This window comes from Narcine bancroftii, chromosome 3 (genome assembly GCF_036971445.1).
Source record: "Narcine bancroftii isolate sNarBan1 chromosome 3, sNarBan1.hap1, whole genome shotgun sequence".
In the NCBI taxonomy this organism is placed as follows: Eukaryota; Metazoa; Chordata; class Chondrichthyes; order Torpediniformes; family Narcinidae; genus Narcine; species Narcine bancroftii.
In genome coordinates this window covers 300,817,125-300,832,528 of record NC_091471.1, presented here as the reverse complement: position 1 = coordinate 300,832,528, position 15,404 = coordinate 300,817,125, and the positions used below count along the sequence as shown (strand labels likewise).

Sequence of the window (15,404 nt, the reverse complement as noted above, 5' to 3'; positions counted from 1 at the left end):
TTTCCTCCCACCATTCAAAATGTACTGGGGTTGGATGTCAATTGGTGTAATTGGGGCAGCACAGGCTTGCAGGCTGAAAGGGCCTGTTATGAAGCCAGCTTCAAAACTTATTTGATCCTATTGAAATTTCCATCCAATTCCCTCCCTCCCTGGCTCCATGTGCCCACCGTCCCCCCACATCACCTGGTTCCACCTATTACCAACCAGCCCATTTCACCTCTACACTCTCAACTCTGATGGATGGAGTATCCTGATATGGAATAGAAACTGAATCATAATCAGGTTTATTGTCATGAACATGTGCCATGAAATTCGTTGTTTTGTAGCAGCAGTATTGTGCATTTCAGGTACAGAATAACTAAATTACTTTGTTGTAAATATAAGATTTCAAATATAAATAATTAGAAATCTGATAGCAGAGGGGAAGAAGCTGTTTTTGTAACATTGTGTCTTCAGGCTCCTGTGCCTTCTTCCTGACGGTAGCAGAATGAAGAGGGCAAGGCCTGGGTGGTGAGGGTCCTTGAAGTTCAAAACTTCATTCTTGAAACACTGCCTCTCAAAGATGTCCTTAATGGAGTGAAGACTGATGCCCATGATGGCACTGGCTGAGTTTACAGCTCTCTGTAGCCTTTTCCTGTCCTGTGCATTAGGATCACCATACCAGTCAGAATGCTCTCCACAATGCACCTGTAGACATTTACAGCTGTCCCTCTGCCTCCAGTGATGCTTCTCCATGGACTCCCTGTGCTTGTCCAGCAGCTTGTCTCTTGCTCCATATACCAGTGTCCACAGTTGCTTGTGTCTCTCTCTGCATTTCCTGGAGAAGTTCTGAGTTCTGCTGGAAGCAACAAATCAGGAAATAATTCAAAATAAAGTCAAACTGTTAAGGTTAATGGTACCATCCCCTTATATGATGCATGTCTGATGTTGTTTGAGATTCCCTTTACAATTTCCACAAACTGAGTATAAGTTCTTTAAAAGGTAAAAACCTGATGGAAAAGTTTGAAATGAGCCTATCCCTCTTCCATGAATGTTTTTTTTTCTCTTGCAGTGAAAGATTCAGAAGGGAAGATTAAACTGTACTGTAAAGGAGCAGATGTCATGATTTACAAAAGGCTTCAGCTCAACTGTCTATACAAAGAGATCACTCAAACAGCCCTGGATGTAAGGATGGCATTTGTTTTAATGATTTCTTAGACTAACCGACTCTCTGAGGTCTGTGAGTAGATCCTGTTGTTAATTCAAAAATTTTACCCATGTTTGAATTTGTAGTGGAATTATGAGAATGTGATTTTTTTTCCCCTAAGTGTCTCATTTAATATTGTTCAGTCTTTTTTTTGCATTTTAATTTTAATAACCTTCAGGTTTGTAAATGTTACGTTGAATAAACCTCTTTGTGTAGAGAGAGTTGAGAATCCCAAGTGTCACTCTGTATTGAACTGATAAATTGATTTGATATTTCCTGTTGCACACATCTGTCTGGGTGACAGTTCTGTCCAAATCAGGAAGGGACTTGTGAGTAGAATATTCATATCGGACTGACCACTAGTGCTGTTGACTTAAAATCGTCTCTTTCCTATTTATTTCATATAGCACAGATAAAACATGAAATGCATTGTTTAAGAATAAAGATGACCCATTTAAGATGGAGATGAGGTAAAAACATTTTCGCTGGTGCTTGTGAGTGTTGGGAACTTTTCTTTCTCGAAGCAGTGGTAGGTAGATTTTCAACAGGGGAGAGGGTGTAAAGTTATAGTAAGTAGTCAGGAATGTGGACTTCAAGTTACAGTCAGATCACCCATAGCCTTGTTAAGATGTAAGATTCCTTTATTGTCACGTACACAAAGTATACAAAATGTGCTTTCCTGTGTTATCTCTGTAAAAGTGCACAAAGAGGTGCCTCTGGTACAGGACTCCTGCCAAGACGTGAAAGACAAAACAAGTGAGAGTTCCCGTCAGTGACACTGAATACTCACAGATCTTGCTACCTCCTCCAATGCCATTGTCTCCTGTGCCCCCGGAATCTTTGTAGCCTGTCCGGTCCAGTGATTAACCCCAGCTCTAGGCATCTGACTTGGCCCCTGGTTCCCAACCCCCGATACAGTCGGGAAGCCGTCAGTGCCCGAAGCCGTTCGGGAGCCCTGCTTGCCATTGGTACCCTCACAGAACCAAGTCCCAACACCTGCTTCCTAGAATCCTGTCTCCAGCAGCCCGTGGCCTGGTGTGAGCTCCTCAGCCACCGAGCCCCTTGTGTGTCCTCTGCTGTGATCACTGTCCCTGTCGGATCCTCTCAGTGGGGGGTTGGGTTCTCCCACTCTGGTGCAGAACCGGCTCAAGGGGTTGAGTGGCCTACTTCTGCTCCTAACTACAGTAAAACCCCTGGTATCTGACACCTATGGGATTGGTAGATGCCAGATAAGCATATTTTCCAGTTGTTTGAGACTTTGTGTTGCGTGATTGGCAAACTAACAGAGAGGCACACCAAGTCTTAAATAGCTGGCCTTGACTTGAATTCTAAACACAGAAATGCTGGATGAACTCAGCAGGTCATACTGCGTCCATAGGAGGTAGAGATATATAACCAATGTTTCAGACGTGAGCCCTTCTTAAAGGCATAAGTTCAGAGTTACATGGAAGCTGAAAAGAGGGAGTGCATGTCTTCAGAAAGACTTTTGATGTATTATAGATATATCACTCACTCAGCTGTGGTCCGACCCATAGTAACTGGAAAGTATATTGACAAGAAATTTTCTCACAGTGAGTGAATTTTGTGCCTGTTTAGCACTGTTGTAAAAGTTGATGAATATTGAAAGGGACTGAGTACGTTGCAAAAACAGACGGAAATGTCAGAGGAACTCAGCCGGTGTCTGAGCGTCCATAGGAGGTAAAGATGTGCCTCCTACGTTTCAGGCTCAGGCCCTGAGTTCCTTCGACGTTTCTGTGTCTTGACTACAATCACAGCGTCTGCAAATTTTCATGGTTCGTTCCTTGGCTTGAATTCTCCTTGACTCGAGTCTGATTTCCAGCCAGGCCCATCATGGACCGGGCAGGCAGGAACAAGGATTTGGAGGCAGGAGGCCAATATTGAAAGCTCTCTTCTGTTCTGCAAGACCTGTCTAGCTGATTGGGTTGTCAGGATTTCAGTGGGACAGAGGGATAAATGTGATTTTTATCTGTTTGCTCTCACTCTGACTCATCCAAACTCAGTCAAACACAATATAGATCAGAAGTAGGGCATGGAAATGTTGAAATTTAACAACCATGATGTTACATTTTGAACTTGTGACTTCTGCTCATGAAAGAATTAAATGTGGTCACAAAGTAGGAATTTGAGATGTTTGCCGAGATATTGGACATTTCTATTGCATGGATTGGGTGCTGCATCTCACACTAATGTCATGTCACTGGTTACGAGGAAACGGTGACAGTGGGACATCCTTGCTCCAAGAAATTATTGCGATTTGTTTCCCTTTAATGTTTCACAGACCTGCCCAGAAGTGAGCTAGGCTGTGACAGTCACTTACTGACCCATAGGAAGTGCATCAATGTTTTTAAAGGGATTTGCCCATGGTAACTCTGGAGATGAAGGAGAGAAAAGAGGAGATGGGAATTGTGAGATGGGGGGGTGGGGGCGGTAATGACGCAAGTCTCTCCTGGGTGAGACCCCACTACCCTCGACAACAGTGAGCTTGATTATCTCCATTGGTATGGGTGCCAAATCAGGGACAATATCAGAGACACCAATCGAGGGGTCTGGGCACTGCATTCTAATTCACAAACCCCCTTGGTCTTCACAGAGGGATACCAGGAAAATCACTGGGGATGCTTTTAACATATTAAAGCAGAGGAGGCCATGTAGGTGCAGGAAGGGTCACTGTAGTTCACATGTAGTTTACCATTTTCAGGATGATGTGCACCTCATTTTGTTCCGAGTTATTTCACAAAGGTCAAAAGTCTCTGACCTTTTGATCCAAGTTTTCTTGTTAAATAATTAAAGTGAGCCACATGCATTATGGTGGGGAACAGAATGGATGAATTTTGATGTAGTGTTCTAATCAATCTCCTGAAGAATAGGATGGTAACTGAAAATAGGATCAACTGATTAGAAGTAAAACACTTGTTACGTGCAGCTTATACTGAAAACAGGTTTGATTTTTATCCCTTAACAATTAATTTAATGGAAATTGGTTTTGTTGTTGACAGTACAATCATGTTGCAAATTTTACTTCGGACTTTTGTCAAGAAGATACCAACTTCCATAGATTCCCCAGTGCTCCAGAAACATGTGCATGAACGAGGCCTCTCATCCCTCGAGCTTCCTCAAAAGACATCTGGACCTACTTTGGAAGGATCACGCCTCCCTGCAGAAACCTAGAAAACAGGAGGAGGAGGAGGAGGAGAAGGCCATTCAGCCCTTTGAGCCTGCTCCACCATTCAAGCTGATCACATGATCTCACTATCCTATTCCTGCTTTCTTCCCATGCCCCTTCATCTCTTAGCCAATAGAGTGTAAAAGAATGAGTGGAGATTTGATAGAGGGATTAAAAAAATTGAGGGATGTGACACTAAAGTGAAGCTGGAGTGGCCTCTCCAGGGCAAAGATGATATGGAGATACGTGTTGCCCATGCAGTGGGGGACCCCCCCCCCCCCCCCCCCCCCCCTTGCTAATGACAGGTCCAAAGGAATGACAAAAGTCAATGCAGTTTGGTGCCAGGAGTTACCGTGCCAGTGCTGGTGTGATGATGTAATGGGGGTGGGGGGGGTTAGTGGCGTATTATACTGACTGTTGCTATTGGCTATGGCTGTAGAGATGTGCCACCCTACTGGTATAACAGATGGAGATGCTTTCCCACTGGCCAGTTAATAAAAACCCAGTATTAGTATAACATTTATCTGGTCTATGTCTATGGCATATCAGCTGGGTACAACAGTCAGCTGCCTTCAACTCTGGATCTTTCCTCGGGGTTTACTTCCAAAACCTTTCCTGTGAGTGGGTATAGCCACAAGGCAGCGGGGAGGTTTGAAATCAAAGTTTTCTTTCTCCTAGATGAGTTACCATCCATGGTTAATGAGCTCCATCTGCCCAGTGCAACTGGTTTCAAGGTGCCAGTGGTGTCTTTGCCCCTTCTCCTGTCAGTGAGAACAGCTCCACCGGGTAAAAGAACCATGGTTCACGAGAAGGCCAGGAATTGGACTTGGTTGTCAGAAGCTGTTTGAGTCACACACCTTGAAGAGCATTTGTGTAGCAGTGGAAGCTCGTCCCCACTACCACCCTTCGGCTATGACAACCTTTAGAGCCTATGAGAGGGTATAGATCATGCAAGCAGGCTTTTTCCACTGAGGTTAGGTGAGATACCAACCATTGGACATAGGTTAAAGGTCAAAGGGGGAAAAAGTTAGGGAGGGGACCTCTTCACATAGAGAGTGGTGGGAGTGTGGAATGAGTTGCCAGCTGGAGAGGTGAATGCGGGCTCATTTTTTTACATTTAAGAAATTTATTGGACAGGTACGTGGATGGAAGGGGTATGGAGGGCTATTGATTGGGTTCAGGTCAATGGGACTGGGCAGAATAATAGTTTGGCACAGTCTGAAAAAAACCCAAGGGCCTGTTTTCTGAGCTGTAATATTCTATGCTCTATGGCCATACATATCCAATTCCCTTTTTAAATGTGTCTAAAGGTAAAGGTTCCATTATTGTCATGTAATACTACATTTAGAATGTAACATTTATGAAGTTCTTTAATTTTGTCTACCATAAGTAAGACAGAGAGTCGCAACTTTGTCAAGTGCCCCTCACAGAAATGAGGCCCCAGTGAGGACCGAAATCATGACCCCTGGTTTACAAGGCCAGTGCTCTAACCACTGAACTATTGGAACCTCTGTGCATAATGAAGTGGTAGGCAGTTCCACAAGTTCAAAACTCTGGAGTGAAAAGTTTCTCTTCATCTCAGTCCTAAATGGCTTCCATCTTCTTCTGACACTGCCTCGTTCCTCTGGACTTCCCAGAAATTGGGAACATTCTTCCTGCATTTAACCTGTCTGGTCCTGGCAGAATTTTACATGTTGCAAAAATCTGCTCTTATTGTTCCAAATTCCCTTGAGTGTAAGTGACACCAGTGATGGATTGGGTAGAGGATGCTTCTGCTGTACTGACAGTTCTGAGTGGCTCTAGAATCGCAGCATGCAGTATCCACAATGCAACTGGAATGCTTTCTCCTTCGCTTCACCGTGCTGCTGTCAGCTTTTGGTGAAACCGCCATTCAAAAGCCAAACTGAAGCATCTGGGAACAAGGGGGATAAAGCTAGATTAATGGCCTGCTATGGATCACAGAGCACTGCTCACATTTCATTTTCGCTGAACCATAGAAGTGTACAGTTGAAAACAGTCCCGTACATCCATCTTGACTGTGATGCCTTCCTGTTCCCACGTTAGGACACCATCCCTCTTTTCCTTTCCTATCCAAGGACTTGAAACCTGAAACTCTGAAGAAGCTGTGATTGTAGTAAAAGCCCCAAAATACTGCAGGAACTGAGCAGGTTTCGCAGTGTCCATAGTGAGGAATATGAGTCTTAAAAGTGTTGGCAAAAATATAGAAACAGGCCTGTAGAGCTCGTCGAAAGAACCAAAGACTTGTTGATCCAAACCAAGGCTTTTATTAGCAAGAGACAGGAGCTCTTCACAGGTGGCCGACCAGTCCGGAATGATCCGACCTGGCTAGGGTCACAACCCTTTAAGGCCCAGACAGTAGGCGTGGCTTAGCTCTCAGCCAATCGCTGTAAGCACAGTCTAGATACTGTAACTATATACACTATATATATTGGTGATAGATCTGTACTATCACAAGGCCACATTCCATTGTATTTAACTAATAGGTTGATGATTCAGCAAGGTTAAAGCTAATTGGGAAGCTTATTTGGCAAAAACCGTGTAAAACTGAACCAATGGGTAAGGGATAAGGCCTGGTATAAGAATCAAAAGAAACATGTACTTGTATGGAAAAAGGAGTGCGAAAATCTGTTCAAATGTTCTGGAAATCTGGAAGTTTGTCGGTATAAGTATGCAACTTGTGAACAGACTCCCTTTATGGTGAGATGAGCTGTGTGGGGCAGTGCTTCTTGCAGTTTTCACACTTAGCAAAGAAATAATAAAGCACAGTGACATTTGGAACTGTATTTGTGTTTGTTTGTCAAGTATTTTCAGATACTGCAAACACTTGACAATAGATAGATATGTATTGGGCCTGTGCCTGAAACGTTGGTTTATATATCTTTACCTCCTATGGATGCTGTGAGATCTGCTGAGTTTCTCCACAGTTTTGTGTTTTTTCCTGTTCAAGGATCTGTCCAAATGCCTTTTAAACATTGTAATTGAATCTTCCTCCTTAACCAGTTTGTTCCATATACCCAACACTTCTGTAAAGAAAATCTTAAAATGAGAGAGAGAAATTTATCTGTGCCTTCTGCATCTAGACTCCTGGCCCTAGGAAAAATACTCAGACTATTCAAACCCTTCATAAGTTTATAAACTCTTAAGTTCACCCTTTAGTTCCTTCCTTTCAATTCCTGTAGCTTGATAATATTGTATGTGCTAAAAGTGCACAAGCGACAGCAAGCAATGTAATGATGCCTGATATGGACTCTTGCTTGTAATATTAAAGTAATGAATTATGGATCTTTTCACACTTGACAATACACAATGGGAGTATAACCTAAGCAGTGCAATGTCCTAAAAAGAAGTGATAGCTCCCATTTATCAGAAGTGCCTGGGCAATAATTGGCTCCAATGGAGGTTAGCCTCTAAGGCAGCAGACAGGAGAGTCTAATCAAAATACTGGGCACAAATCTGAGCAGCAAAACTCCAGGCAGTAGAATGTTCAGAGATTGAAACTCCAGTGAGGGAACTGAAATCAGCAGATTATGGCTGAAGTCTCAAACTCTTTGGGCAGGGTCGCTTCCTTTAATTTCTCTTTGTTTCCTTATTTATCACTCAAAATTAAATTTAAATTTAGACATATGGCATAGTAACAAGCCCTTCCAGCCCATGAGTTTGGGCTGCCCAAATACCCTGTACATTTTGAAAAGTGGGAGGAAACCAGAGCACCTGTCGGAAACCCACGCAGACATGTGGAGAACCTACAGACTCCTTGCAAACAGTGCTGGATTCGACCCGTGTCGCCGGTGTTGCAACACCATTGCACTAACTGCTCCGCTAACCGTGCCGCCAATGTTGCAGAATGTCATGGCTGAGAACTGTAACTGTGAGCATTTGGAATACGTTCATCTTCGTGTCGAAATCCTGCGTTTCAATTTTCTGATGACCATGAATAACGTTTGCTGTTAACTCCTGATTTATTTCATGAACCAAAGTAAAACATCCCAGCTGCAGGATTTGATCTTGTCTCCAGGTTATTAGCCCAGGCTTCTCAATTACTAATCCAGTAACAGAATCACTATACTGCCCAGCTTCTGGTGATTACACCCTGGATTTCAGGATATTGGGAGAAGTGCTGAAAAATGACATGGAGGTGGAGGATTAGCCATGATCAAGATGAATGGTGGAGCAGGCACAAGGGGGAAAAATGACCTGGTCCTGCTCCTAATTCTTGTGAAATATTGTTATGCATGAAACTGCAAAGAGTCAAGAGCACATCCTTGGCCATCGCACAAACCAATCTTCCCAACATCGACACCTCACTATTTCTTTGGCAAGGACCCATCTTGCCCCGGTCATACCATCTTCTCCCCCCTCCTGCCAGGCAGCAGATACACAAATGTGAAAGTACACATCAGCTGCTTCAAAGAGTTTTTTAAATCTTCTGTTATCCATCTTCTGGAAGATTATACCTTCAGAGGTAAACAGGAAAGTGTACAGGTGCTGGGGTCAGTGCTGGAAATATGCTAGAAGTAAAAGGCAGTCTACATTTCAGGCCTGAGCTCTTTGTTACAAAAGTTAATTCCTTGCACTGGTTAACTCTTTAAATGATTTTATTGTAACAGATGACAATGAATAATTCTATTTAATTTGTTGTTTTACTAACATTTCCTGTGCCTTTCCTCAATAAAGGAACTGGAGGACCAGAATTTAGCATAGAGGGTATATAGCTGGCCAACCAGCTACTGATCTCTCATTAGTAAAATGATGTTTCCCTTGCACTATTTTTAACTGAACTTTTTATCCATAACACTACACTCTGAAGTTTTGTTATTGCACAACCTGTTGCATTCAAAATTAGGTTGACTTGCCTGGATAGCATTCAAAACAATGATTATCATGGTACCTCAGTACATGTAATAATAAACTAAACCAGGGGTGGCACAGTTAGCATAGTGGTTAGTGCAGCGCTGATATAGCGTCAACGATCGGGACTGGGGTTCGTATCCTGCATCGTCAGGAGTTTGTGCGTTCTCCCCATGTCTGTCCTCCGGGCATTCTGGTTAAAAAACATAATGGGGGGTTGTAGGTCAATTGGGTGTAATTGGGTGGCAGAGGCTCGTGGGCCTGCAACGTGCTGTATTTCTAATTTTGAAATTTAAAAATAAATTAATTCCTATTCTAAATATGGTAGGGTTTCATCATAAATCTAATTATTAAATATTACCAAGCAGGGAGCAGAGAGAATACCATGTTTGCAATGATCTGGCAGAAATTAAGTGCTTGGTTTTGATGAGCTTAAGCTGTCAGTGCCTTATTGTGAATCAGATTGACTCTCTTTTGCTTCTCTTTCACTGTAAGGGGTGCTGGGTGACACTAATGGTGACTCTTGGTCTGCCTTATGACAGGCAGAAGGCAATTTCAAGTATTATTTCCTGTTCTGTACAATTACATGACAATAAAGGAATCTTGAATCTAATATATTTTTCCACAGCATTTTGCAACAGAAACACTGCGGACATTGTGCCTGGCTTCCAAAGATGTGGAAGAAAACTATTTCCGAGATTGGAGCCAGAGGTATCAGGAAGCTTCGGTGGCTTTACAGAACCGCGAAGAATTGCTTGAAGCATTGTATGAAGAAATCGAGACCGATCTGGTGGTAAGCTGTTTATGCTGTGTCAGAAATTCTATGTTTGTAAATCGAACTCTGTGATTTGGCAGTGAGGGGCAGCATTAGCTGGATGGTCCACCAAGGATAGATAGAGCAGGTTGATCCTGACCTCTCAGTTTAGACCGTCTCATTGAACCATGATCCCAAGAAGGGTTGACAAGATGAATAGGATGCTGAAAACTAGAGCCACATGTAGAAAGCTGGAGGAACTCAGCTGCATCCATGGAGAGCAAGAGATAGTCAGCGATTTGGAGCAAAATGTTGACGAGCTTTCCATGGGTGTTGCCTTGACCCACTGAGTTCTTCCAGAATTTTGTGTGTTGATGTTAGGAAGCCGTTTCCTTTGTCTAGATATGTAGAACTGACATGAAGAGGAAAGCTTTCACTTGATTGTCCAGAAATTAGATTGCTATGATGTGAGAGTTTATTGTCATGTAGATAAGTACACCACAATGCTGACTTGCTGCAGCAACACAGGTACACAAGTCATCGACTGTATCACCACAGGATTATCTCACCATTCATTCCTTTGGAGGGAATTTATTTAAGATTTTAAGATTTACAATAAAGAAAGAGTGCAATGTCCTTTAGCATTCATAATGTAATATTTGTTTGTACATTCTGTTACTGCACCTTGTAATGTTAACCATTTGTAGCACCATTGCCCGCCCAGGGTAACTCTCCCCTTTCTGTTGTTTGAGGTGCTTGTGTACAATCTGGAAGGATAAAATGATAAACAAATCAACACCCCTTCCAGCTCCCACACTTCCTGTTGGAGTACTCCAAAAGCTTTAATCCTCCCTGTGCAATCTACTCCAAACTCTGTTCCTCCTAGTCTGGCTCCTTGTGCCCAAACCTTTCCCCCCCCCCCCTTTGCAGGTTCGAAGCTGTGAAATATTCCTCTTTCATCTCTCCACCGTTCTCTCCTTTTAAGATGTTCCTGAAATTCCATATCTTTAACCAGTTAGTGTGCAAGTAATCAAGAAGGCCAGTGGAATGTTGGGCATTGCTAGAGGGATTGATTCAAGAGCAGGGAGAGGTATGGTTACTGGGGAGGCTGCACCTAGAGTATTGGGTACAATTCTGGTCTCCTTGTGTGAGAAAGGATATACTCTTTTTGCAATGCATAAGCAGTTCAGAGGAGGCTCAGCAGGTTGATTGCAGAAATATGGGGGTTGTGAGGAGGGATTGAGTAGCCTAGGATGATATGCATTGGAGTTTAGAAAGATAAGGAGAGATCTCATTGAAACATAATAGTTAAAAAACCCCTGTTATCTGGAATTCAAGCAACCAGCAAAAACATTGGCAAAAATAAATAGGTAAAAAAAATGCAGGTGTAATATTAGCCTGCCTCGCCATTAGTTCATTAATCGTGCAACTCAAGCAACTGGTAAGTTCACTTATCTGGTATCTTCTAATCCTCAAACATGATGGATACCAGGGGTTTTACCGTCTAATATTATGAAAGAATAGAATAGACATTTCCACTGACTGATAAGACTTCAACAAGGAGGCATGACCTCAGGATTTGGGGGAGTAGATACAAGACAGATGAATAGAAGCTGCTTTTTCAAAAGATTAGTGAACACCGAGAAAATGCCAGCTTTAGAGCACCAGAGCTGGAGAGAGGGATCTTCATTGCATTGATTGGGAGTGGCTAGACTCATGTTGAAGTTCTTTCATTGATGTACTTGGTGAACATCCTTTTGTCCTTGTTGAATATAATGTGACGAATTCTGAAAGTGACCAACAGATGTTGGATGTATGATAGGCTAGATCCATTAAACTAAGAACCAAATATTTTGGAAACCTGGTTGAGACTGGCCAGACTTTGGTCTTTGCTGTACTTCCCAGCTCCAATATTTCGAAATCAATAAGCTGATCATTTATATAATGAAGACATTTGTAAATTTTAGACCCAATAATATCTAAAGGTGTTTGTTCCTTTCTGAGATTGGTTTCCGTGAACACCGGTTGCTCTCTGGTACATACTTATATGGCATTTATATATGCCTAAATCTTAAGTATCATCAGGCTGACCATGTAAGCCACCAAGGAGTGACCTTACCCCAACATCTTCAGGTGAGAAACTCAGTGGAAGTGCTGGGTAAGGGCAACATTCCTCTCCCTTTCTCATGGGTACTGAAGGCAACTCTTCTCATCACCTTATTACAGGAAGGATGTATAAACTTTAGAGAGGGCACATTGGCAAGTCTGATCACCTGGCTGTGCTCCTTCTGCCTTCATACAGAGCCCAAAAAGAGAGGCTCCAAAAGTCAGTACAGCTAGAAAGTGGCTGCAGGAGGCTGAAGAACAATTACAGGTCTTGCTCAAGTCAGTGGATTGGGCACTTTTCAAGAACTCTGCTGAGAACCTGAACAAGTACACCAAGGCTGTCACACACTTTATCAAAATATCTGTGGATGAGTGTGTTCCCACCAAATCATTCAGGGTTTTCCCCAACCAGAAGCCCTGAACAAACAATGAAATCCAGAACCTGCTGAGAGCCAGGTTGCAGGCATTTAAGTTCGGAGATCCAGATCAGTACAGCAGGAGCAGGTATAACCTGGGGAAAGCTATCTCCTAGGCAAAGTGGAGATTCCGGATGAAAAGGGATATCTGAGAGCTGTGGCAGGGCCTGAACACCATAACCCGATACAAATCCAAATAGCTGACATCCCAGGACTTTACAGGCAAAACCCTCCCCACTATTGAGTACATCTTCAGAGAACATTGATGTCAGAGAGAAGCAGCAATCCTCAAAGACCCTTACCACCCAGCATACACTCTGTTTTTGATGCTACCATCAGGAAAGAGATAAAGGTGCCAAAAGACTCACGCCACCAGGTGCGATGTCATGTATGTACTCTGACAATAAATCTGAAATCTGAGTGTGCAGATTTACCAGGATGTTGCTGCGATTGGAGAACACGTCTTATAAAGCAAGGTTGACTGAGTGTGGGCTTTGCTCTTTGGAGCTACAGAGGATAAGAGGAGACTTAAAAGGGGTATATAACAGGGGTGGCCAACCTTGCTTAACATAAGAGCTGCATACCATAAACTTCAGATGTTTGAGAGCTGTAGCAATCACACGATCACAAGCTACACCCACTAACACTATCGTTAGCCCCTTTCAGGTAACCATAATACCCGAATACGGCTGTCGGGAGGCCACCTGAAAGCGGAGAATCTGTCCCCGAGGTGTTCTTACTCAACCCACCTCTGCTTTCGAGTGCTCCCCCTAGGAACCTGAAAGCAGCAGCCTGAAAACGGCTAGCTGCTTGCTAGAAAACTTAGACAGCACCTCCCAAGTGAAGAGGGGGATTGGAAGGGGCACAAAAGAAAATAGAGTAAGAAGAAATCAATGATGAAACAATTGTTTGTTATTAAGCTCCCAGAAGGATCTTTATTCCCATTGGTCTCCAGATTACATCTCTGTCATGCTAAGTAGTATTTTCAAATGCGAGGAAGACCTTTCCTGAAGTGACGTCCTTTACATTGTCATTGCAGCTCATTGGAGCAACTGCTATCGAGGATAAGTTGCAAGTTAGAGTGCCTGAAACCATTCAGAACTTGAGAGCAGCAAATATTAAAATCTGGGTGCTGACCGGAGACAAGAAAGGTACTGGGATTGGCAGAATCATGTATTGAATTCAATTGGTTATTGTCACATGTGCCGAGGTTCAGAGAAAACTTTGTGTGCTATTCAGGTAAGTCAGTTCGTACTTAAGTGCAACATCTAGTGTGAAAGTCAAAACAGAAGTGCAGAGTATTGGCGTTGCTGGGGGAATTCCAGGAAAAACAGCGGAAGGACTGCAATCAGGTCGGGTACTATTCATTGTCATGTAATAAAACAGATATAATACTACACAAAATTACCTTTAGTTTCACATAAGACCGATAAAGATTAGCTATTAGCATTGCCTAGGACCCCTTACAGTCAGAGAAAGAGAAGCAAAGGGAGTCCCCTCAGAGTCCATGGATTCGTCTCCAGTGCTCCTGCAGCCTCTGTAGCAGCAGCACAAGACTAGAGTCCAAACCCTCGGCAGATCCAAACCTCCAACATGATGAGGAAGTCCCGAAACGTCAGTTATATCTTTACCTCCTCCTGCTGAGTTCCTCCAGCATTTCTCTCCTTTCACTTGAATCTGTTGGTGTGTTTTTTCAACTCGTGTATCTTCTGCCTGATGGAAAGTGGGGGGGGGGGGGGGGGGGGGGGAAGAGAACGTGACCAGGGTAGGATGGATCTTTTAATATGTTGCCTTCTTTCTGGAGCAGCAGGAAGTACAGAATCCAATTCTTTGCCACTTTGTCTTTAGCCAATCATTGAGCAGCTCCCATTACCATGATGAGGTAGAATCAGAGCCATATTGCACAGACAGGCCCTTTAGCTCAACAAGTCTGTGTCGGCTATTTAACACCCACTTCCTGCACTAATCCCATTTGATTCTCCCCGCCATCCCTTCACCTTCTCCTAGATTCTCCCGCTCACCCATGTGGGGCTCTTTATTGGCACCTAATTGACCAGCCTACTGACCTCATTAATTCTGGGATGTGGGAGGACCCAGAGAAATGTATGGTCAGAGGAAGGACTGGCAAACTTCACACAGAGAGGTCTCAGAACCCAGGTCTCTGGAGCTGGGAGGCAATGCTTATACCAATGCACTGACCTAAACCGCAGAAACTAAGATTCCGAACTTCAAATTCCTGAGTGTCAATATCTCCGAGGATCTGTCCTGGAGCCTCTAAGTTGTTGCAACCACAAAGGCAGCTCACCAGCAGCTATACTTTATAAGGTGTCTGCCAAGGGATTCGGTATGTCACCGAAGACTCTCGTAAGCTTCTACAGAAAAGCATTCTGGCTGGTTGTATCACTGCCTGGCATGGAGGCGCCAACTCTCAGGACAGGAATAAACTCCAGAGGATTGTTAACTGGGCCTATGATGTCACAGGTGCCAGACTTCACTCCATCAAGCACATCTACGTGAGGCAGCGCCTTAAAAAAGCAACCTTTATCCTCAAAGACCCCTACCACCCAGGCCATGCCCTCTTCACTCTGCTCCCATCAGGAAAAAGGTACAGGAGCCTAAAGACAAGCACTCAGCAACACAAGGACAGCTTCTTCCCCACTGCCATTAGATTCCTGAATAATCGATGAACCAAAGATACTGCTTTACTTTTCGTGCACTATAATTTAAATTTTTTATAGTAATGGTTATAATATGAATGTTTGCCCTATGATGCTGTTGCACCCAATTTCATGACTTTTTCATGACAATAAATTCTGATGGATGATCCAAAATCTTGGGATGAAAGGATGAAATGCAGGGTCCACTCGACAGGCCGACTATGTGTGGACA

General features: G+C 43.4%; 1 protein-coding gene across 7 annotated transcripts in view; it reads left to right on the top strand.

Annotated features, from left to right (window-relative positions):
- The window catches only part of LOC138758982 (phospholipid-transporting ATPase IC-like), a 98,818-nt gene that overhangs the window by 55,764 nt on the left and 27,650 nt on the right, over positions 1-15,404 (top strand). For all 7 annotated transcript variants that reach the window (XR_011354565.1, XM_069928700.1, XM_069928701.1 and 4 more), the window contains exons 18-20: positions 1,052-1,164; positions 9,868-10,032; positions 13,555-13,666. Coding sequence is in view for 6 of the 7 variants with exons in the window: in XM_069928700.1 (XP_069784801.1) it covers positions 1,052-1,164; positions 9,868-10,032; positions 13,555-13,666 (390 nt within the window). In the remaining variant the exon portion in view is untranslated. The remainder of the gene's footprint in view (positions 1-1,051; positions 1,165-9,867; positions 10,033-13,554; positions 13,667-15,404) is intronic.